At 51.0% G+C, this 25,167-nt stretch overlaps 1 protein-coding gene across 3 annotated transcripts in view; it reads right to left on the bottom strand.

The window, feature by feature from the left end:
• The window catches only part of SETD3 (SET domain containing 3, actin N3(tau)-histidine methyltransferase), a 73,262-nt gene that overhangs the window by 33,967 nt on the left and 14,128 nt on the right, over window positions 1-25,167 (bottom strand). For all 3 annotated transcript variants that reach the window (XM_077780907.1, XM_077780908.1, XM_077780906.1), the window contains exons 4-6: window positions 24,731-24,879; window positions 22,427-22,499; window positions 21,883-22,139 (exon numbers count right to left, since the gene is read on the bottom strand). In XM_077780907.1, coding sequence (XP_077637033.1) covers window positions 21,883-22,139; window positions 22,427-22,499; window positions 24,731-24,879 — 479 coding nt within the window. The remainder of the gene's footprint in view (window positions 1-21,882; window positions 22,140-22,426; window positions 22,500-24,730; window positions 24,880-25,167) is intronic.

The raw sequence follows: 25,167 nt of genomic DNA, 5'->3' as shown, positions 1-25,167 counted from the left end.
TCCAAGGTGACCGGTGGGCATGCACGTCTCAGTGCACTGGTTGCCCAGTCCCGGTCCCCACAGCCAGTGCTGCGCATGGACGGCCCGGGGCAGGTACCCACAGCTTCCGTGCACTTGTCCAGTGTCCGTGGTTCATCTTTCTTTATCCCCCACACCCCCTTCGCCCTTGCCTGTTGCGGGGGACTCTGGGACCCCCGGGCAGCGGTGGCGGATGCCCTGCCACAGGCCTGCAGATGGGCCTGGGTCGTAAAGAGCAGCAGCCTCTCCTTCCCGGAGAGGCAGGCGGCAAGCGGAGCTCTGATTTAGTCTCAAACTACGCAGGCCGGGGAAGGTGTAGAAGAGAACCTTCCCGAACACTTAATGAACCTACTGCAAAAAGAAAAAAATCTGTTTTCCCATCTGCGCTTCCAGACACATATAATAAAGTGACATTTTCCAGCATAGGTTTTTCTAGATCATTAGCTTTGTCAGTTATGACTCCAGGCTTGGCAAAATGACCATTGTTTTTTCTACTCATCCTTTAATTTCTCAAAAAAAAAAAAAGGAAAATCCGGAAGGAAGCTTATTTATCCTCATAAAATCTGACGTGGAAAAGAAAAGTTGCCCCCTGAACGAGAGGGGGTTAAGACGCCAACCCACGCACAGTTGAAGAATGTTTGATATAACTTTGGACTCCCCACTGCTAATGGTACAATTAGCTCATATTTCGTATGTTGCACCTACTGTATACTGTATTCTCACAATCGAGCGAGAGGAAAGAACAGGTTGTGGACAAAACCCTGAGGAGAAGAAGACAAGTTTACGGCAATGGGCTGTGCTTACTGACAACAGTCCACACAGAAGTAGACCCATGCAGGTCAAACGTGCTGTTCAAGGGTCAACTGTATGCTCACAATTACTACTTGACTTTGCTTTCCCAAGTAGGACAGTCTGCTGATTCACCAACCCCAAGTCTGCCCTCCAAGTTCTCATGTGCTCTCCCGACCTCTGGGTTTCTAGCATGCGCTGCCTGCAAAACGCAGCGCCCCCCCCCCTTGACTCTGTTCCACGTGAAACTGCACTCGTTCAGCAAATATTCACGAAGTGCCCACTCCTGAGTGAGACACTGTGCTGGACACGGAAAACCGTGAGCCAGGCAGCCCTGGTTTCAGTCCCCACGTGGCTTTCTGCCCCACTGACACTGCCAAACTCAAGGAGCAGATAAACACAGACTGAGTCTGAGCTCACTGTTCCCGCTTCCCATCTTCCCTGTAAGTCTTACACTTAGTTTGGAGGAAAAGGGAGAGACTGTCCATCTTACAGTGATGACTGACCGAGGCAGAGATTTCTTTTTAAACTAGCTCTTTATTGGGGCACCTGGGTGGCCCAGTTAGTTGAGTGTCCGACTTCGGCTCAGGTCATGATCTCTCGGTTCATGGTGGGTTCGAGCCCCACGTCAGGTTCTGTGCTGACAGCTCAGAGCCTGGAGCCTGTTTCAGATTCTGTGTCTCCTTCTTTCTCTGCCCCTCCCCCACTCATGCTCTATCGGTCTCAAAAACAAATAAAACAAAAAATATTTTTAAAAATAAACTAGCTCTTTATTTTTAAGAAGAGGGGGGTGGGGGCATCTCCAAGCAGAAGCACAGAGGACTCTGTACAGGAGCAGTTCTGCGACACTGGGGAAGTGGCTCTCAGCCATGATCGTGGGGTCAGGCAGGTCGGCCGCCTCGGGCCCACTGAAAGCCCTGCTCTATCAGGGTGGGTGGAGGCCAAGGTTTTCGTTTTGATGTGCTGCACCTGCCGCCTCGCACACAGCACACCGTGCAGGCAGGGCCGGCCAGCGCCAGATGCGGACACACCGGTTTGAAGCGCCTGGTTCTGAAATGGGGTCGGTCAATTTCAGGAGCCTGGTGGGCGGACGGGAGCGTCCTGGGCACTTCCCCATCTCACTCCTGTAGTTGCTGTTACTATTGTTACTGTCACTACTACTATTACTATGCTAACTTCCCATCATTATTATCACTACTACCACTGCTTCAGCTGCTGCTACTATGCTAACTACTCCAAGTGTGGGCATTTTGCAAATTAACCTTTTACTTTGAAAAATAAAAGCTTAAGTTCTTCAAATTACTCCCAGTAACCTAATGGGCACATGATGCCGGCAAGGAAAACATACCTTTGGAGAGAAAGACAACTTCCCCATTTGACTTGAAAATGCCCTCTGACTCTTCGTGGAAATCAGGCACCTCTTATAAGAACAACCAAATTAATCACACCTGTTAGCTTCCTCACTCTGCTTAAAATTTATGTCCATAAAAAAAAAAGACCTAATACAATAAGTGTAGTATTGACTGTGACCCTCTGTGCTCTACAGGATAAAATATATCTGCAAAAATATAGGAAGAGGAGCAGCATTACGAAACTTAAAAAGTTTTGATCAATCTCAGAAAAGTTATCAAAGTAGGTATCATTTCATATAAAATAACAATAAAGAGGTAGAGTCATAAACGCCGCGCACTTTCATCCCAGGTACACTAAAGCATATTTCTGCACCTTTGATGCAGTCTAGCAAACCTGTGTCTATCGATTCATCGAACATCACTGTCCACTAAATGTAAGGCACCGTGCGTGAGGGGACAATACTCCCAGGAAGCTAGCAGTGTCATTGCAGGCAGTCCAGATGGGTAAAACATGACGTGCCACACCAGAATAAATGGCATGTGCCGGGATGACAGAGAAGAGGCTGCAGACATTGCTGGAAGGAGAGAGATCTGGCAAAGGCTCGTGGAGGAGAGGCACGTGAGTTAGTTCTCTAAACTGGCGGGTAGCGGAGGAAGTAGAGAATGGGAGGAGGGGGCTGGTGAAGTTCGAGAATCTGATAAAAACCATGGGTCTGATATGGCAAGGACCGAAAGCAGCCCCCAGCCAAGTGCCAGCAAGGAACTGAGGCCCCGGAACAGAAACTGGCCACCAGTCCCGTGCATGAGCTTGGAAGCAGATCTTCCGGAGATGAGCCTTCAATGAGGCCCAGCCTGGGAGAGACTCTGAAACAGAGGGCCCAGCTAGGCCAGCCTGGATTCCTGCCCACGGGAACTGAGATCATAAATGTGTGTTGTTTTGAGCCTCAAAGAAACACGAGCCAGGCCTAACTTCCGCAAAAAATTCACACAAGCATATACATAGTGTATCAGTCAGGACAGGCCGGGATTCCCTGTAGTAACAAACGTCTTTGAAATCTCAATGGCTCAGAAGAACCTATTCTCACTCGCTGTACGACCACCATGGTTTGGCTGTGCCTCGGATCCATGGCATCTTCACTCTGGGGCCCAGGCCCTCGGCAAATGTTAGTGACCTTCTTAGGTAAACTGAAATGAATATATTTGCTGGAAAAAGAGAAGAAGATGCACGGGGTGGAGGGGAGTGAGCAATGGGACAAAGACACACGGGCATCACACTAACACGGGCACACGTGAAACGGGTGTGTGGACAAGGAGGGAAAAGTGAAGACGAAAGGGGTAAGGGCACATAAGGGGGAACTTCGAGAAGGGCAGACAGAAGCCGAGGAAACTACAGGAGGAAGACACTTCGGTTCTCTTCAGGTCGGAGGCAGGAGGCCGGTACAATGAGGCGTATTTGGCCCATTTCCTGATCACCGTTAACGCCGTGACAGAGTTCCTTGTCCCTGTTGTCCCCACCTACGCTCCGCATTCACTCCGTCACCCGAGAACTAACACTATTTCAATCCCCAAGGCACAGCTTTTGGAGATACATATCCCACGCGCCCTGAATCACAGGCGACTGCTCTGAAGAAAGACGCGAGCAGCTGAAACGTGATAGACAGTCGCTTCTACACCGATAGGCTTCGGCAGCATCAAACCCCCAGACAAACCCCTCTGAGTCTCTTCAATTTCCAAAGGACGTACGAAAACCAGCCAATCTGCAGGCCTCCATAAGGGCTGCCTTCTACGCCGATGAATTTATTTTAGTCTTGCTAGTTCCATACACCTGTTTCTGCCTTTGAAGCAGATGAAAATTACGGAGCATAAAGAAGTTGTAAGATGCTTCAGACAGGCTCTGACAGCAAGCGCCTGGCTTCCTGGAGGTCCCGCAGTCCAGGACACGGCTCCCCCCAGTGCGCTGCATCCGGGCCCTCGGTCTACACCCACAGACCGGGGTGGAGGCCAGGAAGCACCATCTGTGACAAGCCCCCCAGGTGACTCCGGCGCAAGCTGCCTGACTCCAGGACCAGGGTTGACTGCCGCTGCCACGGAGGAAGAGAGCAGGAACGATCTCGGCTCTGATGAAACCTCTCCCTGCTCTGCACGTGTACCTGCACGTGAATGACGGCAAAATCCGGACCGGGAGACTCTGCACCTCCCACTAGGCTTTCCGGCCCCATCTTTGTCCAGATCTGCCCACTTGAGGTTTCTGGGTCAGTGAAACCCTGCCAACCACAATAAAGCTTTCATTGTCCTCCTTAAGCTGTGAAGCTAATATGTTCTGTTATACCTATGCATGCTTTATAATCTTAAAAACAATTTGACTTAAAAAAAAATCAGGGCGCCTAGGTGGCTCAGTCGGTCGAGCATCCAACTTTGGTTCAGGTCATGATCTCACTTGTTTGTGGGTTCGAGCCCCACGTCGGGCTCTGTGCTGACAGCTGGGAGCCTGAAACCTGTTCTGGATTCTGTGTCTCCCTCTCTCTCTGCCCCTCCTGCACTCACGGGCTCTCCCCCACCCCCTCCATCTCTCCCTCAAAAATAAACATTAAAAAAAATTTTAATAATAAAAAAAGGGACTACGGGGAAGTCCCAGGAGGAGTCATCCAGACGTCACACTGAGCTAAAGCAGCCGGACGCAAAAGCACCATTCGACTCAACCTGTAGAGGCTCATGGACATGCCAACTCAGCTGTGGTGACAGAGTAGGAACAGTGTTACCTCTTGAAGAGGGTGGGTGTGGGCACTGCCTGGGAAAGGACATTGGGGGGCTCTTCTGGGAGCCAGACACCTGCCACAGCACAATCTCGGGTGTGGTCACTTAAGATACAAGTGAATAGATATTTAATGCACGTGGACCTTATGTGAGTTAAATCTTAATTAAAAATCAACAGAAAATTACCCAAACTATTTGTCTTTACTATAGATGATTACTAAATGTCCCTCTTTTCTACTCTAATATATTTATTCTGTTAATGTTAGCTATTTTATTTTTAAAAATTTTTTAATGTTGTTTATTTTTGAAACAGAGACAGAGAGCAAGCAGGGGAGGGGCAGAGAGAGACACACACTCAGAATCCCAAGCAGGCTCCAGGCTCCGAGCTGTCAGCACAGCACAGGGCTTGAACCCACGAACTGCAAGGTCATACCCTGAGCCACAGTCAGATGCTTAACCAACTGAGCCACCCAAGCCCTAATGTTAGCGATTTAAAAAATAACCGATAGTCAAAAGCCTGTTCGCTATTAACGATAATTCAGCAATTCATATACACGTAAGTTTTACCTTTTTCTATTACTTGCCACGTACAATGTCTGAGAAGACTATACGTAAATCTTATTTTAAAAAGTTTATAATATTCAACGTGTGAAGCTATTATGGACCCTTACTGCCCTTAAAGTGTCATCATATTTTTTTACGTGGTAAACTCTTCAATCTTTAGAACCTTCCTTGCCTCTGAAGTTCTCTTACCAACCTTCCCCTAGAATTTAGGGAACTGAGCCTATACTAACTAGTGACGTCCTTCTACGGCCATCGTCAGCGGTCACTCTAATGTTGTGCTGTCCTCCCGTTTTCCCTATTTGTCTTATTCCCCCCGTTTTCCCTATTTGTCTTATTCCCCCTCTAGCTTGTGAACTAGGGACCAAGGAGAGAACAGGGCTAAGCGTGTGCCTCCTATGCCCGCAGGTGCCTCGAAGGGACAGTCACCGTGCGGTTCGCTGCACGGGGAGAACCACCACAGGCCAGCAGCACACACGCAAGGCACGGCTCAGGGCCCTGAGGGGCGGGACAAGGAGCTTCTTTTTAAGCAATGTGCGTCTGCGGGGTGCCCTGGTGGCTCAGTCTGAGGTTAAGCGTCTGACTCTTGGTTTCAGCTCAGGTCATGATCTCATGGGTTCATGAGACTGAGCCCTATGCTGGGTTCTGCGCTGACCTCCCTCTCCCAAAATAAATAATAAAGAAATATGCATTTGTAAAATGCTCTATATCTAAAAACCCTTTCCTTCCATTTCTCACCTGGCCTCACACTTCAGCAGTGAAAACAGGGCAGGCCGCCCTTTGTTGGTAAGTGTGGAAACAAGACTGGTCACAAGCAAGCCACCGAAGAAGAACAGGGCCCAGGGCTCTGATGTCTGGTCACCAGTCATCCCCCAACACCTCCAGCCTCTAAGGGACTCCCGCTCAATCCCACCCTTCTCGCGGGTCAGAGTTTTCTAAACCAAGACAGGCTCGATCTATATACAAATCCTCCTTCCCGGTTTTCCACCATCCGGAACTCCGGCCGTCACGCCTCCCAGGTCTTCATTTCCATCCCACCAAGTGTTACGCACAACAGGGCCTGTGAGTCCACCTCGGGGGCCTGGCGGCCGGGGCCTGATGTTGGCGTCAGCTCTCCCTGACCACATTCAGACGGCACTCTACTGCTACAGCATCCGGATCCGTGGCCGCTGAGATCAAGCACCCTCTAAATTAAAAAGTCAGTAAGGCTGGCTTGGAATGCCTTTTTCTTGATGCAGATCTGATGTGATCCACTGTCCGGTCTTCTGATGCTTTAGTACCCAGAGCAAGCTCTCCAAGAACACAGTGCCTACCACACACTAGAGAGAAAACCCACAATTGTGTCAGAGGTGCTGACACTGCAGACTTGGGCACCGCCTTGTCCTGGCCCCACACAGGAGCGGATTTCCTGTCCAGCAGTGACTGCCCAGTTCTCACTATGGGACACCAGTCACCGGTCTGGTTACTCGGAAAACTAAGGCCACCCCTGCCTCTGCGTTGCTTCCTTTTAGCAGGACTCCTGACAGCTTAAGCCACTGCATAAAACGATCCAACAACTCATGTTGAAATACACATGAGTCGGTTGAGCATCTGACTTCGGCTCAGGTCAGGATCTCACAGTTTGTGGGTTTGAGCCCCGCGTCAGGCTCTGTGCTGACAGCTCAGAGCCTGGAATCTGCTTCAGATTCTGTGTCTCCCTCTCTCTGACCCTCCCCTGCCTCAATCTCTGTCTCTCTCTGTCTCAAAAATAAACATTTAAAAAAAAGTTAAGAAAAATACAGATCAGATTCACTGCTCAGTCGGTACTCAATAAATGTTTATGGGACAAATGACCAGCTCCCATGGTTAGAAGTTAAAGCCAGCACGAACAGCAGAGAAGATACTTAGAGTCTGAGGTGAACTTCAGTTCTGGTCTACCAGAATGAATAAATTCATAGTTAGGTATGAGCTGAAGGCCCAGGACAGACAGACCAGCAAATCGGCCTCAACTACCTCATCTGTCAAATGGGAACAGCAGCAAGCTGACCCAGCAGGGAAGTTATGGGGGTCCCACAGAGCTGCACTCGATGCAGATGCTGAGTGCTGGTCACCTCCTAGCTTCCAGCCTGTGTCTCCACCTTTACGTCCCCTCCCGGAGCGCCTGATGCTCCAGCGCGCTGGGCGGCTAGGCTGCGCCCTTTGTCCTCAACCTGGCAAACTCCTGGACTGTCTTCAGGGTCAGGTGCCATCCCACCGCTGTGAACTCTCTCCTTACCCCCCCTTTCCCTGCTGCTTCCCTTGCCTCTGGGCTGGCCCCTCACAACTACTATCTGTCACCGTCCTGACTGGGGTTCCCACCAGGCCGGAAGCTCCCTGAAAGCAGAAAGCACATCGTAAGATGTGTACGGCCGGACAGCACTAACAGGTGCTCCTGCGTCGCAGGGGCGCCTGGTAACATGTGGCAAGTGCCAGAGAGAGAAGGCCCTGATCCGGAGAGACCTCTCGTGGGGGGAGAGGGCGCTGACTTCCCGACAGATCCTCCTCCGCTTCGGAACGCTGTCCGTGTGCCCCGGGCACAGCCTGGTCCAGCCCACCCTCTCTCTAACCCGGGAGGCTCCGCCCCACAGCCACATTTACTGGAAACTTCGTCTGGCACGGCCTCACCCACCTTCAGGGGACAGGGTCGGTATTGAGACACGGCAGCTGGAGCTACACGGTGTGTCAGGTAAGTGTACTCCCGCGTACACAGGGGCCCAAGTTCTATGGGTTCTAGAAGCCACAGCCGCTCATTCGACGAGACGGATGACGAGACCAATAAGAGCAACGACCTCGGAGCCGACGGTAGCGTTTCTGACGTAAGTGCTGCCAAGTACAAACTGGCTGATTAATTTTAAATGACTTCACAGCATTGAAGGGAAAACCACGAGGCTGACACAAGGATTTTAAAACTCATTAGAATCGGTCTTGAAATGCCTGATATGTTTAAATTGAAAGCTGCTCTCCTGACAGCTTTTCCTTCAGATGTGTCGCTGTGTGTGGGCCCCCATGGTTAAGGTTGGGTGAGCACTTTCATTAAAACCTTCACTTCTGCAGCTTATAATTTCACAATAAAAATTTTCTCCAGGCTCGACTTCTGCATACAAAAGATTTCTGCTTGAAATACATATTCCAAAGGACAAAACAAACCTGTCTGGATGGAAAACTCAGATACAAGGTTACTTTTGGTGTGTCTTGGGTTTAAACAAGTTAGAATAAGCTGGAAATTGAGGATCAACTCTGCCTCTTCTAAACCGCAGCAGTTATAACTAGAGAGAGGGTGGGGGAGTCGGCCTGGGGGCAAAGGTACATTTAAACCAGTGTATTCGTGACCGACTGTAACTGCCCCTTCTCCCGACTCCTCACACCTGGCGCATCACCACACGCCGTCAATTCTCACCTCTAAGTACTTCTCACGTCCCTCAGGCCAGCGGTGCTCTGGTCCCCCCCCACTTCTGAGGTCGTAGTTCAGCAAGCGGGCAAACCCGGGCGCGGCTTCGCTGGCCCCCAGCTGTGAGGGCAGAAGCCCCAAGCCTGCTGACGGCCCTCCAGCCTGCCTCCTGCACAGCTTCGGCCCTGCGCTCTCCCTCCTTCTGTCCCTCCCTTCCTCTCTGTGCTGTGCCCTCCACCCCAGCTCCTGCGAACAGGCATCTTCGTGCCTGTTAGGCCCAGTGCAGGAATTTTCCTTCACGACATCCCTGAAGGGCATCAAGCCCAGCTCCTGCCCAGTGACACCAAAAGCAAGGTATGCGTTTTATTTATTTATTTTTAAATATTTTTTTATTTATTTCTAGGAGAGAGAGAGAGAGAGAGAGAGACAGCGTGAGCAGGGGAGGGTCAGAGAGAGAGGGAGTCACAGACTCTGAAATAGGCTCCAGGCTCCTAGCTGGCAGTCAGCACAGAGCCCGACGCGGGGCCCGAACCCACGAACCGCGAGATCATGACCCAAGCGAAAGTCGGACGCTTAACCGACTAAGCCACCCAGGCGCCCCAAGGTATGCGTTTTAAAAACCCACTTAAGTCTGTCAATCCCTCAGCCGCACCTGCGAATCCATGAGACAGGCTTGACCGTTAACTGTGGAAACGGAGGCTCGGGGAGTCTGAGTGGCCTGAGCAGGTATGACGTGAATAGACTTGCTAAAGCCACAGCCATCTCTTCCCACACTGGCCTGAGCCACAGGAGCTACAGACCCTGGGGAGGTTCACATGTCAGACTTCTGGGAGCTGTCCCCCAAAAATCCACAGTGGCTTCCCACCACCCCAGAGGCTGTGGCCTCTGCGGGCTCGGGCTGTCTTCTCTGGCCCCTCTGCCTGTGCCCTGCTCACCCCCAAGCCCAGACCTGCACTGACGATAATTCCCTCAACCAGACAATTCTGCCCTTCGAGCCACAGCCACTTGACAGCCCCCAGGCACCCTAGAGCTCAGACAGTGGTCACTGCCTCAGTTTACTGTTTTTGTTCTTCAATGTTTCCTCCCATTGGATCCCTCCCATCTCTACCGTAAACTTCAAAAAGACAAGACTCTCATGTTACTTTTCTATCTCTTTACGGCACCTACCACTGAACTGGAGACCCAGGCATTCAGTAAAACTCCATTAGGATCAACAAGTATTTCAAATCATTACCTGCTTTACTTAAAAAATACTTGACTATGTTTTTCTGGACGAGAGTCAACATAAAGATACACACAGTTCCCGGGCTGTGGTTTGACTGCCGATGTTTAGAATGCTTTTTTTTTTAGCCGAAAAGCATCAAGTGGACTTGTATCAGGGCAAACTGCCCAAATCAAATTGTGGGACAAAGCTCGGGGACGAAAGAACAGGGCAGGGGGCCAAACCGAACAGCTCTCCAAACACGTAACTCAGACCTGGAGTGCTGATCGTCGTTGGGCGCCCTGCTTCAGTCCCGAGGGGGGATGTGGGGGGACACCCAGTACCTTCCAGGGGGAAGCCCTGATCAAGAGCATCGGGAGGAGCACACTGGCCTCAGGCGCCTCCACGTCAGCAAGCGGATCGGAGGAGGAGGAATATGCTGGTGTAACGCAGAGAGCAGACATGAGCTCAGCGCAGCCCGGGAGCCCTGGCTGAGAGACTCAGAGGGGGACACACAGCAGGGGCGGGGTGGGGGGTGCGTGCGCATCATCTAAGCGAAGATCCAGTACAGGAAGGGGAAGAAAAAGGGCCCAGTGTCCACCCACAGAGACCTCTTGGAATCGGAGCACAGAGGCCAGATAGCGAGTGTCGCATGAGGATAACGAAAACAGAAGCTGACCGTGTCACATCGCCCCATCTTCCGGGGAACATAGAAACTTTTTTTTTTTTTTATACAGAGGAAAATACAGCCGCCCACAAGAATATAAACCAGTTATCTGCAGAGCTGCTAGACTTAATCTGCTAAAAGCGTACGATCTAATAAATTCTTCCTTCACTGCAAACTTCATCTCTCGCAAGACAGAGGAAGAAAGTCTGGGACACGCGGCGTCAGGGCCTGCCTCATGTGAGGAACGTGGGGGTTCCTGCTCGGGATCAGTGCCTGGTCCAGCACAGGAGAGACAAGAGAGCCTAGGGCACCTGGGTGGCTCAGTCGGTTAAGCGTCCGACTTCGGCTCAGGTCATGATCTTGCAGTTTGTGGGTTTGAGTCCCATGTCGGGCTCTGTGCTGACAGCTCAGAGCCTGGAGCCTGCTTCAGATTCTGTGTCTCCCTCCCTCACTGACCCTCCCCTGCTCGTGCTGTGTCTCTCTCTCTCAGAAATAAAAACGTTAAAAAAAAAAAAAAAAAAAAGAGTGGCTGCCAGGGACCTCCGTGCAAACCAGAAAAGGCCGCCGTCTGCGAGGACGCGGCTCCGCAGGCACACAGCTGGGGGAGAGAAGACAGGCTGGACCCTGGCTCCTCACCTACCCCGGGGGCCCTGGCCACAGGCGACTTCCATGTGGAGACTGGAAGGCGAGTGGGTCCCCTGCTCAACGAGCACTGCCTGAGCCTCCTCCATGGCGGGCACCGTGCTGTCAGCAGTGCCACGTGGTGCCGGGAGACACAGGTCCCTCCCCGCAAAGCTCATGACCCAGAGGAAGGTGTGGACAAAGACCAGAGCAAGCGCAGGCGGGGACAAGTGCCGTGAGAGAGCGACAGCACGGTCACTGCGGTGGTTCATTCCACGAGACAACTTGGCCGGGCCACGGTGCCCCAGTATTTGGTTATTCTGGATGTTTCTGTAAGGCTGTTTGGGGATGAGACTAACATTTAAATTGGTGGACTAGGAGTAAAAACAGCAGAGTGCCCTTCCTTCCTAACACAGGTGGGCCTCACCTGATCAGCTGACGGCCTGAAACAGACCACAGGCTGACGGACCTTCCCCAAGCAAGAGGGAATCCTGTGGCTTTAGGACTTGAACTGCAGCATCAGCTCCTTGCAGCATCGCCCCATGCTGGTCCGTCCGGAAAATTCTGGAGTTGCCGGCCTCCATACCTACAGGAGCCAATTCCTTAAAATAACCCTGCTCCTCCACCCACGGGCACACTCTGCTGGTTCTGTCGTCTTCCTTGAAAGAAGATGACGGGCCCCGACACTGGCCGGCAGCCTGAACTGTTCACTCAGCAGGACTCACACACAGCACAGTCCAGCAGGGCGGGAATGGAGCCTGGGCGGGTAACATGCACCCACAAGCACGGTCACTCCGCAGGGCGCCTATCCCAGGCCTCAGAAACACGAGCAAGTCCCGTCTTCCAGCATACAGAAGAGAGAGCCCCAAAATCCTGTCCTAGAGGTTAGGGAATTCACAAATATAGACATTGGGGGGCTGGGGAGAAAAAGCAGCTTTCAAGAAAGATTTTTTTTTTGAGGCAAGTTTTTAAACTTGTGGGGTTCTCACAAAGTTCTATTGATCTTACTAGTGGGAGGAGCCAGGGCGGGTAAAGCAGGGCTGGTGAGGGAAGGGACTGAATGAAGGATGGGGCTGCAGCGACAGGGGGAAGCAGGACACACGGCCCCCAGGTGGGGTGCACCAGGGCCTCAATCCCCACTCACCATCAGTGGGTCTGGCCAGCTTCCTCATCCCCAGCCTGCCTCCTCCCCTGGAAAATGGCATGATGCCCAGCTATGGGGTAACAATGAGGACTGGGGGAGCCCTGCGGAGCCCCGTGGCCCGCCTGCGGCACGCAGCGGGGGGGCCTCAATGAGCACCATCTTAGGAGCGAGGCCCTGTCTCTAACGGCTGAGGCTTTAACCTCTCCAGACACAGATTTAACTACAGCGCCCTGGGCCCGGTGTTGGGATGTCTTCTAAACCCAGCTTGGTTAATTCCATCTCAGATTCTTACGGGAAGACAGTAGCTCGTGACGCATCACCATGAGAACAGCAGGAGACAAAGTTCTCTTCGCGGTGCTGGACACGCAGCAGGTGTCGCCACAAATGCGGACTCTCCTTCCTTCCGGAGTCCAGCCACCAGGGACGAGGATGTAAGGTCCTGCCCCTGGGGCCCCGCCTGCACAGGTGCCTCTATGAACACGCTGACACCTGGGTGATGGGCTGAGTAGGAGACGGGGACGATCCACATGCACCCTTTGCTAGATGTCTGTTCCCAAGTCTGATTAGCAACCGTGGAAAATCTGTGAAGGGGCCCAGGACCCCGAATCAGGTAAGCAGATGAGAAAGCAGAGGGGGGCTGCCAGTGAGAAGCAGGGACAGGCAAGCACAGGACAGGATGTCACTAGCAGACAGGCGGGCAGGAGATGTCAAGTCTGTGTCTGAGGACTTGTATCGCAGGACGTGGGGCCTGGGGCTGCCACACCTCCTCCTGGACAGACCCAGCACTAAATGCCCCCAGCGACAAGACAGGGACACCCTCCCCAATTAGAACCGAATACAGAGAAAAGCACTTCATTTCTTGAGTTCCCCAAAGGCTGCTGAAACTCAAGCTGGAAACAGACAGGAAACAAGGGCCACTGGATTCTGGAAGGTGAGGCTGACATCTGTCTGCACTGCCCTGACAGTATACAAGACAAGTGGATGCAGGTAAGAACACAAATTGGATTTTTAAAAGACAGATGTGCAGCCTTTACTTATGAAAACGATGAAAACAACATACATGTTTAGTACGACTAATTTACACCTTACATAAGGACGCAATGAGGACAACACTCTTGCACACGGAACACAAATTAACCGTGGTCGAGGTCAGCTATCGGGAACCAGCAAAGACACGGGTCAGGACATTTCAGCAAGACAGCGAGGGGCTCTGAGGAAGACTACACTGGCAGTGGAAAGCCTCCGGAGAATATGCAAGCCGGGACTGATTTCTTAAACTCCAGTGTTTTCGCATTTTTTAATATCATTAAAAATTGAATTCATAAAGGGGCGCCTGGGTTGCTCAGTTGGTTCAATGTCCAACTTTGGCTCAAGTCATGATCTTGTGGTTTGTGGGTTCGAGCCCTGCATCAGGCTCTGCACAGGTTCTCCCCTCTTCTCCTCAAAAATAAACATTTTTTTTAAAAAACCTGCAAAAACAAAAACCACTTCTTTGTCCCAAAATTAAGACCAGAGACTTCAGAGATCCAAGGACTTGGGCGCAGTGCTAGCAGATCTGCTCTGACCCCAGCCCAGGATACAGGGCCCGCAGCCTCCGGCCAGCTGCCCCACACCCGGCTTCCACACCGGCACAGGCAGAACGACCAGCCCCCTCCCAGGGGAGCATCAGGAGGGCAGCCCTGAGAGGAGAGCAGGGGAGACTGCCGTGTGTTTGGGAGCCTCTCTGACCGGCCCCAGCCCTGTCCTGTCTCCCCGGGCCAGTCCCACGAGGCACACGGCACAGACACCGCTTCCCTGACGGGAATGAGGCCCCAGCCAAGTCACAGGAGCACCCTGCGAACGGAAATCACCCTTCCCCTCCGTGTCCCATGGCCTCTACCCAGTCTGTTACCATGGCAACCAAGGAGCAAAGGCAGACTCGTGGCTCCCGCATCCCACACCTCCACGCCTGTCCCACAGCCTCCTGTGCTCACCATCACCCCCGACTGTGCTCCTTCCCTCTTCACTCTAGCAGCCACCCACAGGTGTGCCATGGCCATGAAGGCGGCTGGGGACAAGAATGTCCCATGTGGAACATGTCTGCCTCCGAGGAAAAACGTGTAAGTGGCAACGAGGTCAGGAGGACAGAACCAGGAAGCAGCGTCCGCCTGTCCGTGGCCACACTTTCAACGTTGTGCTTTGCGTGCAACGTTTCTACAAGCCAGGAAGTTCATTCCAGAACAAAACGTTTAGGAAAAAAAAAAAATCATTTAACTTCCCAGAGAGCCCAGTCCCATCTAGTGCACCGGCTCACACCAGAGAGACATTTTGATGAGCTGAAAAACAGAACCTGCATGCGGGTTCAAAAGAAAAGCCGGGGCGGTGGGTCCCAGGAAGGAAGGCTCATCCACCAGTTTCCAGGCGGACGGGAAGGACCGACGGCGGGGAAGCGGACCACGCAGAGCCCCGCGCTGCCCGGGAGCCACGAGCTGCGCCGGCCCGGGAAGCGCCAGCCCTCGGCCTCCACCTCCGGAGGACAGACTTCCAGGAACTCACGTGCGTGTGCTCCCTCCCGGTGCTGCTCAAGCACAGGCATCTACACGGATTCTACAAGCAGCCCTGCGCACGACGGATGTCACCCGAGAGGCCCCGGACATCGGGGGAGCCAGGCTCACTCTACCCCAGTGCTCCTCCCTGACAGCCCGTGTAGATGAGACCTTTAGGAGAACATGGGCTACATCTGCCCGCCAACCCCCACCTGGTGCTAGCCCCGTGTGCCTCTGCCAGAGACCAGGCAGACCCGCGAGCAGTGGGTCTGCATTCAGCCGCAACTGCCACGGGAGGCCATGTTTACTGCCACGCGGTGAGCAGGACTGCGAGGACCTGCCACTGCGGCCCCGGTGGGGTAGGAGAAGCGACCCGTTCAAGGGAGACAGACCACTTCAGACTGCCCGCCTCTGTCCTGAAGTGAAAGGCAGACAGAGCGGAGGCCTGCTCCGCTGCAATTCGGGCGGTCAGCACACAAGTTAAGTTCCTCCATCTCCATCCCTTTCCCTGCACCCCTCAAACTGTCTGGTCAACACAAAAGGGAAGACCCGGGTAAGGTGGGACAAATCACACAGATTAGGGATCGATGGAAAATAGTACTTTTACAGATAAACCTCTACTCTGTTAAGCCCAACCTAGTTGCATCTCCTTAAACGAGTGCCATGTTCAAGATCAGCAACACAGGAAAACATGCGCGTCCCCAGAGAGCAACCCTGGGATAAGCCAGTGCCCCACACTTGCGGTGCCGGGCCACCAGATAGGATCCCCAATTACACCAGCTCTTCATGCAGAGGATCTGCCCGTTTCGTTTTCACCAGCATGGGTGAGCACAGACTATCGTTCATCTGTGTGAGTCCAGCCAAATCTGATAGGATCTCTTCACCTTCACACAATTACAGCTGCTTCGGAGCTGGGTGAAAGCCAAATCCTCCCTTTCCAGCGATTTCTATCACAAAATCGGTCCCCTATTTCCATACAGAAATCTCAAGTTGGAGCCGAACTCCGGAAAGTCCTGGTCTGCTGGGTGTGTTCTTATAGGTTTAAAAAATCTGCAACACTTCTAGGGCGCCAAGGTGGCTCAGTTGGTTAGGCATCTCACTTTGGCTTGGGTCACCATTTCATGGTTTGTGGCTCTGTGCTGGCAGTGCGGGGCCTGCTTGGGATTCTCGTTCTCCCTCTGTCTCTGTCCCTCCCCAACTTGTGCATATGCTCTCTCTCTCTCTCAAGATAAATAAGCTTTAAAATCAAAAATAATAATAATAAATTAAAAATAACAAAAGCTCTGCAACAGTTTTAAATATCAAGTTCTGCCTTCTACCGTGAATCCTCTCTTCTTCATTGGTCCCCATTTACAAATGGACAGAAATTTCAGTGGCGCTCAGGGGTCTCAATCCACACAAGCCTTTTCCGGTTTCTGGCTCAGCTGCAGGTCCTAACTTAGCCCCTTGAGCCTGCACATAGACATCTCCCAACCGCCGAGCTGCAGTGCTACGGCTTCGCCAGCAGGCGTCCCCCCACCGCTCTCACGACTGCTGGAGTCTGTGGCTTCCGGCCGCATACTACCACCTGCTGAACAGGGAAAGAAAACCCTGGATACTGAACTGTCTCATCTCAAGAATACAATGTAATATGGTATAAAAACCCAGGAGATTAGAAAGCCAGAGCCCCGACTCTGCAGAGGAGGATGAGCAGAGGCTCAGACAGATGTCTCAACAAACTGCAAAGCAAGTTAAAGACAGAAAGTACTATGAATGACTGGTCGTCCTGAAAAACCCTTGATCAAGAAAAGACGCTGGGAGAAAAGAGCACGGGAAATAACTTTTCTGGGTTTTAGTCACCAACAACCAAGGAGACAGAGAGACAAACATTAAAATGAAAAGTGCAATACAGGGAAAGCTGCCTCATGGAAGTTATAATGACGAGAAGTTAGTACTAATGCTGCTTTTCTTTCAGCATTAACATCCTAAAGCGGCTGAACTGGCAGCACTTTTCTGGACCGTTCCCCAGGGACTGGAGGCCATCAGTACACACACACAGGACCCGATCGTGCCTGCATGCACACTGCTGGTGCACCCAGAGGCCGTGGCCAAGAACTTGACAGGCCTTCCAGCCAGTCAGCTCAGAGGCAAATAGTGAGTTTCAGTGCCGCTGACCAGCCACAGGAAAATGACTTTAAATGGGGAGTTGTAACTAAAAACTACAAATCAGGTTCTGGAAAACCTGGACACCCTCAAATGGCACACAAGCATTTGTGATACAGGACATATGCCTCTGGGAAGAGGGTTCCCACGATCTGGGAAAGGTGAAGAGCCTCAATCCCCAACAAAACGAAACAGAGGACCGTTCACTGTGATGAAAATGTTAACTACGAGCTGACGTAACACATTCCTCACACTCCTTCTCCCTGGGCGCCAACACACTGCCGAAGTGATCCGCTAAAACAGAGCAAAATCCTCCTCTCTGACCCTGGAACAGCATGAGGAAGACACATGGTTTGGTGCTGGGGTGAGGAAGCCTGACCTAGCAAAATAACGTGGGTTTCCCGTGGATCCTGAAGACTCCATGAGCAGTGACAACATTCTATGTCCAGAAAAGCAGCTCAACTCAAACCATCATTTTTTTAAAAACAGTTTATTGTGAAGTTGGTTTCCATATAACACCCAGTGCTCATCCCCACAAGTGCCCCTCTCAGTGCCCATCACCCCCCCTTCCCCTCCCCCCACCCCATCTGCCCTCAGTTTGTTCTCAGCATTTAAGAGTCTCTCATGGTTTGCCTCCCTCCCTCTTCCCCACTATTTTTCCCCTTCTTCTCCCCCACAGTCCCCCGTTAAGTTTCTCCTAATCCTCCTATACGTGAAAACATATGGTGTCTGTCCTTCTCTGCCTGACTTATGTCGCTCAGCATAATACCCTCAAGTTCCATCCATGTTGCTACACGTGGCCAGATTTCATTCTTTCTCATTGCCATGTAGTATTCCATCGTATAGATAAACCACATCTTCTTGATCCATTCGTCCATTGATGGACACTTAGGCTCTTTCCATGTTTTGGCTATTGTTGAGAGTGCTGCTATGAACATTGGGCTACATGTGCCCCTGTGCATCAGCACCCCTGTATCCCTTGGGTAAATTCCTAGCAGTGCTATTGCTGGGTACTAGGGGAGTTATATTGTTAATTTTTTGAGGAATCTCCAATCTCCACACTGTTTTCCAGAGGGGCTGCACCAGCTTACATTCCCACCAACAGTGTAGGAGGGTGCCCATTTCTCCACATCCTCACCAGCATCTAGAGTTCTCTGATTTGCTCATTTTAGCCACTCTGACCGGCGTGAGGTGGTATCTCAGTGTGGTTTTGATTTGTATTTCCCCGATGAGGAGGGACGCTGAGCATCGTTTCATGTGTCTGTTGGCCATCTGGATGTCCTCTTTGGAGAAGTGTCTGTTCCTGTCTTCTGCCCCTTTCTTCACTGGATTGTTTGTTTTTCAGGTGTGGAGTTTGGTGAGTTCCTTATATTTTGGATACTAGCCCTTTATCTGATATGTCATTTGCAACTATCTTTTCCCATTCGGTCGGTTGCCTATTAGTTTTTGGATTGTTGCCTTTGCTGTGCAAAAGCTTTTAATCTTGATGAGGTCCCACTAGTTCATTTTTGCTCTTTATTCCCTTGCCTTTGGGGATGTGTCAATAAGAAATTGCTGTGGTGAAGGTCAAGGAGGTTGTTTCCTGCTTTCTCCTCTAGGGTTTTGATGTCAAACCATCATTTTTAAAAAGGTAACAAAAACAAGAAAGCAGCAAACACCTCTGCGGCCTGGACCCTCCTCGCCATCATGGCGGCTCACCCCCTTTCGGGCAGCCTGTGCTGTTCCAACCAGCACTGCAAGGAAACCACTCACTGGGAGCTTTCCCACCAAAATGCATGAGGATGTATTTTCAACCTGTGATGATTCCCTTCTACTGCCTGGGTTACTAATGGGAAGGGAGTGTCCGTGCCCGGCCGCGGTGTCGGGGTAACGGTGCCGGCCACACGCAAAGCTGTCCTCCTGCCCTAGGAAGAGGGCCTCAGGGCTCACACGGCACGCGTAGGGTCCCAGGATAGACTGGGTGCCTTCCTACGATGCCGCCTGACTTTATGGTATGCCATGTAACACGGGTTTAAAACCAGCCCAGACACATAGACATTTGGGTGAATGGCTAATATTTTAAAACATGGAAGCAAAGCCAACAACACCAGTGACAAAAGCATGAGACTCGGAAGCAGTTGGGGCTGGTAATGGGTCACTGTGGCTGCATGCAGTCCCTGGTCTTGCGGGAATACTCCCCATCATCCTTGGCTGCTAGGCGTGTTTCTGGACGGAAGCTGAGGGTTAAGGTCCATAAGGCACGGCACGTGCGGGCGAGAAGCAATTTAAAACAATGAAAAACTAAAACAACGGTGTGACACGGCCTGAAGGAATGAGACGCAAAACAGAAACACAAATGGAGCGAGAATTTCTGTTGCAAACTCTGCTGGATCAAGGGCCACACACAGATCGCCTCGTGTGTGGTTTGCTGAGCCACCCTGCAGTCGGGCGCTGCCCTGCCTAATTTATAGAGAAGGAAGCAGGAGCACAGAGATGCCCCAAAGAGCACAGCTCTAACGTCGCTGCGAGGATTTGGACCCCGTGGGCCAGCTCCTGAGCCCGCCTCCCCGACTACCACACTGCACCAGATACATCGGGGCTTCAACTGAGACGACCTTTATGTTCCCCGAGGGGCCTGCACCTCTCGTGGCCACAGGCACCGAGGCCCACACTGCACGGTGCTCTGGCGAACAGCCCAGCCTCCGCTGACATTAGTGACGCTGAAAGACTGGGCTTATGTTTCCATCCCACAGGTGAAGAAACAAAGAGGGGTAAAGTCCCTATGGCTGACCCCCAAATAATGCAGGGGTTGGGGTGCTGACCCACACCCAGGTGAAAATCTACACACAACTTTTGGCTCCCCCCAAAACCTAATTACTCATAGCCCACGGTCGACCGGATGCACCACTGATAAGATGAACAGTCAATTAACACGTATTTTGTAGGTTACACGTTATGTACTGTATTGTCACAATAAAGCCGGAGAAAGGAAACTGTTATCAACAGAATCCTAAGAGAAAATACGGTCACAACACCCTGCTGTATTTATCAAAAAGAACTGTGAGCGAGTGGACCCACGCCACTCAAGGGTCCGCTGTATGTCCAAACTGTGTTTAATCAGCAAGTGAGACAGAACCTGGGTGTCAACTCGGGTCCATCTCACTACAGAGCTTGAGTCGTTTCTGCGCAGGCAGGCCCCCGGCATCTGACCATTAGTCGGGTGTGAGACAGAACCTGGGTGTCAACTCAGGTCCATCTCACTACAAAGCTTGAGTCGTTTCTGCGCAGGCAGGCCCCCGGCATCTGACCATTAGTCGGGAGCAAAGAACTCTGGGACCGTGCAGGTACTCGAGACGCTCTGCTCTCTACATAAACACAAAGCAGGATTTCTCGACCGCAGCACTACTGACATTCAGGGTTGGGAAACCCCTCATTGGGTGGCTGCCCTGGTTATCACGGGAAACTCAAGAGCATCGCCCTTTCCAGATATCAGGTAGCGCAGCCCAGGGGCTGATTCCTGAGCAACAGAGAAAGGAGAGACTTGGGGGCAGAGACAACCCCCATCTCAGCTCCGGAGGGAACCGCGACACTGACCCTGACGGGTCGGACTGCTGCTCAACAGGAAATGAAAGATAATGCCAGCTGAGGTGCCAAAACTCAGAAGGGAGCAACTAGGTGCAATTCAAATGTCCACGAGCTTACAGACCTTCCCATACGACACTTTCACCTAAAACTAATAAAAACTAATATAATACACGGCACACTTTGAAACACACCAAGAACTCAGCTTTATCATTTAGTAAATGAACTGTCACTATAATTTAATAAGATACATGTCAATACATACACAGAGAACCCACAAAGGGGCTTTCATTTTCTAGGAAAATTTATCCACAGAGCCGTTTTTCATATTAGATACATTTTATAGCTTCTAAAGTCCCACTATAATCTTCCCTTTACAGAAAAGTATGGTGACTTTCCCGATTTAGGAACAAGTGCATCTACGGCCATACCACCCTGAATACGCCTGATCTCCTCTGATCTCGGAAGCTAAAGCAGGGTCAGGCCTGGTTAGTACTTGGATGGGAGGAGCAAGCACTGGTTACAACACCAGCCACTGATGAAGTCCTACTTCATCGTACTTCAAGCACACTTCTGTGATATTCCTGTACAAGGAGAGACAGTGGGCTAGAATCCCAATGCCTTTTAACCTAAAAAGCACAATGTTGGGGCACCTGGGTGGCTCAGTAGGTTGAGCGTCCAACTTCAGCTCAGGTCATGATCTCACGGTTCGTGGGTTCGAGCCCCACGTCGGGTTCTGTGCTGACAGCTCAGAGCCTGGACCCTGCTTCAGATTCTGTATCTCCCCCTCTCTCTCTCTCTCTGCCCCTCCTCTGCTCATCCTCTGTTTCTCTCTCTCAAAAATAAATAAAAACACTGAAAAAATAAGAAAAAAAGAAAGTAGGGCCTGGGAGGGTTGGGGAGGACGTAAATGGGGCCAGAGCTTCAGTTCAGCAACATAAAAAAACTGTCTCCCTCTCTCTCTGACCCTCCCCTGCTCACGCTGTATCTCTCTCTCTCTCTCTCTCCGAGATGAATACAAGATTTTAAAAAAAGCACAATGTTTAAGTGTCTGTTATAAAATGTGAACACTCACGCCATCGATTTCACTTTCCTTCCTCACTCTGCTGAACATACATTTAAGTGGTGACCAGCCACTCACCTGGATGACCTTATAGAAGTAGGCATACTGCCGAGCCGTGTTCTTATACTGGCTGAAGACATCATGTATGGCTTGTGTGGACTGCAGGTCCCGAACTTCATCCTCTTCAAAGTAGAGAGGAGTATCATATTCGCTAGGGAGGGTCTGAATGTAGGGCTGCCAGAAAGAGTTAGGGTCGGCTCGCTCACACAGCAGATGAAAGGCTAGTGTGATATTTCCCATAGCTTGAAGAATCCGGTCTTGAGAATACAAGGGCCCTGAATTAACCCAGAAGTTAGCAGCGTTAAGTTCCACAAAGTGCTTTAAAAAGTATTCATTCAAAATAGATGTTAAAGTTACAGAAATAACTGAAAAGCCTTGTAATATTTAAATTAACATGCACCTTTCTTCCAAAGATTAAAAGCATGGAAAACAGTACGAGTTTGGTGGAATATTTCACTAGTTTGAGAAACCATCCAAATATGGTCCTTAGAACCACAAAATAAAATTTCATATATTCTTATTGTCTGTACTTTGCCTTGAACAAGTCAGAAATTATTCTCACCCAACACTGAATTTTTAGCAGATTCAACAGTCATTAGTAATTTTCGTGGAACCCATAAGAATAATTCTTCTGCCTAGGAGGAAAAAAATAAGAAAATCATGGAATCATCAAAACGTGTAACAATCGTCAGCCCAAACTTCATCTATGGTCAGAAATCCAATTCCACATGAAATACTACTTAAGGTTGCACATTAGCACTTCATTTCTCATCATCAAATATGTATTTTAAATGTAAGCGTTTATGGTACAGTGAAATGAATAGAAGCAGGGCTTAAGATCCTACTTCCCATAGAAACACTGACTGTATACACTGAGAAAACAAAAAATGGGACTTTCAACTTTAATTTGAAGCAAACATAGCGATTTGGGGTGGCACACAAAACCATTAATTATTTGCTGTGCTTTTAAGTTCTAAAAATGAAACAAAATTTCTCTCTCCAACGAAAACTTGACTCTTTCAATATGAATTGCTCTTGCTATTGAATTTCTGAAGCCAGAGTAACATTCCTTTCTCTGCGTGCTGGTCTTTAAAGCACAATGCAGGGCTCCTGGGGGGCTGAGTTGGGTAAGGGTCCGACTTCGGCTCAGGTCATGATTTCACAGTTCATGAGCTCGAGCCCCATGTCAGGCTCTGTGCTGACAGCTCGGAGCCTGGAGCCTGCTTTGGCTTCTGTGTCTCCGTGTCTCTCTGCCCCTCCCATGCTCGCACTCTCTCTCTCTCAAAAATGGATAAACACTTAAAAAATTAAAAAATAAAGCACAATGACAAAAGCAGAAGTCTCTAAGACATATTCTCCGGTTTACTGAATTTATTCTCCACAGTGTCATCTCACATTTTGCCAATGGTACATTCTGTGTGTGCATCTACGTTGCTTAAAACACGCACAGAGCGGTGCCTTGACTGTGGTGATGATGTGGGTGTATTGCCTACACCCAACCCACCAAAATGTAAACATTAAACGTGTGCACTTTTTTTTATCAGTTATACCACAGGAAAACTTAAAAAAAAAAAAAAAAACTGCACACAGGGAAGACAGACCCCAGATGAGATACTTGGGGACTTGGGGTGGCATCCCCACGAATGATGCTTCTCCTCTGATGCAAGAGAAGACCGTGTGACACCCTGGTTAGTGTGCCCCCCCCCCAAGTCCACCATTTAGTTACGTGTCTGTGTGTCTTGTTCTTTACTACCGATGAGGAGCACCATGGAGGAAGACCCTGGATTGCTCTGCAGGACGGGGCATAAAAATGATCTATGGAGGACTCACAGGCTAGGTATTTAATAGTGTCAAATAAACCAGTAGACACTTTATGGACATTTTATCAATGAAAAGCTAACTACAACTTGGCCAAAAATGTTGCCTGAGGTTTGAGGGGCCCAAATAAATGACACTGATTTCCTCCATCCCCGTACTGAACCCACTGAGAGAGACACAAGAATACAACAGATGGTCACCCAAAATATCACCTACTGAATCCCAGAATTAGACAGACTCCCCCACCTAGCTGCAGGCAGAACTGGAGCCCACGGGCCTCCCCGTGTGCGGCTGCCCCTGCAAAGCTTACAGGGTGGAGAGGGCACCGCGGGAGGGGTGCACAGTGCCCATCGGCGCCCACCAAGAAAGAGGTCGAGGCCAGTTCCTCCTCCCCACATCATCGGGTTAGGTTATGCCTCCTGAGAGAGAGGCGGGAGTGAGGGGCAGAGAGAGGCTGGGAACGTCGAGATGCCCCCTTCATCTAGAAGGAGGGACCCAGAGCACAGCAAAGGCATTTGTCCCTGAGCAGGCGTGTCTTGTTCTTCCCTCCTGTACAGCTCCGGCGGTGCAGCTCTGGCAGGCGGCATGGCCAGGCCAAGCACCCTGTTCCCCCCTCCACGAAACCAGTAAGCACCCGACACCGCCCAACCCCTGCCCCACGTCCACACTGTCGCAGGCCCTGCGCGCTCCCCCTCCTCACCACCTGAGCCCACATCCTTGTGTTCAAGTCTCAAAATCCTTCGAGGCACGTTCTGTGCTCTCTGAACAGAGGCTCCAAAACAGGACCGGACTTGCCCCAGGTCACTGGTTAGCAGCGTGGCTCCCAGGGAAGACAGACCAGAAGGGGCTGCCTCGAACCTGGGCCAGGCTCTCCCAGACCCCTGGTCAGCCTGGAGACCAGGTGGCAGCCGGTGGAATGCTGGCTGCAGGCTGCCTGTTCGCCCCCGACGTCAGGACAAGCCCAGACACCTGCCCGCACGTCCTGTGGCCTCGAGGCAGCTCCATCCAGGCGCACAAGGGCCCCCTGCACGAAGGGATCGGAACTCACCTTGATGTCTCGGGTTGCTCTCAAACCAAAGCCCTCTTCTTTGAAGTTGACCATTTCAAACCCTTCGACAGAGGCTCCATTTTCGGAGGCCCACTTCATTAGGTCGGGAAAGTAGTCTTCTCTTTTCCCATCGAAAGTAACAGACAGACCTGTATCAATTCCATGTGTAGAAAGCAAGAGCTACATTTAGGACCTCGACCGTTCTTCCTTCTGTGCTCGGAAGCTAAAAAAGCACACACTGGAAATAGTGCTAACGCTCCAATCTTGAAATGAAAACTCATCACCGGGGACAGGTGGCACCCAGACTCACAGAGGTGGCCATTCTGTCACGTGTGTAGGATCCAGTCCCTATGTCGTACGCCTGAAACTAACACGATGTTACGTCAGCCACGTGTTAATCGAACACTTCAAAAGAAAAGCTTAGAAAAATAGACAAT

Source organism: Crocuta crocuta, unplaced genomic scaffold (assembly GCF_008692635.1).
Source record: "Crocuta crocuta isolate KB4526 unplaced genomic scaffold, BGI_CrCroc_1.0 scaffold299, whole genome shotgun sequence".
Taxonomy (NCBI): Eukaryota; Metazoa; Chordata; class Mammalia; order Carnivora; family Hyaenidae; genus Crocuta; species Crocuta crocuta.
The sequence above is the reverse complement of the archived record's forward strand: the minus strand, read 5'-3'. Positions and strand labels throughout refer to the sequence as shown.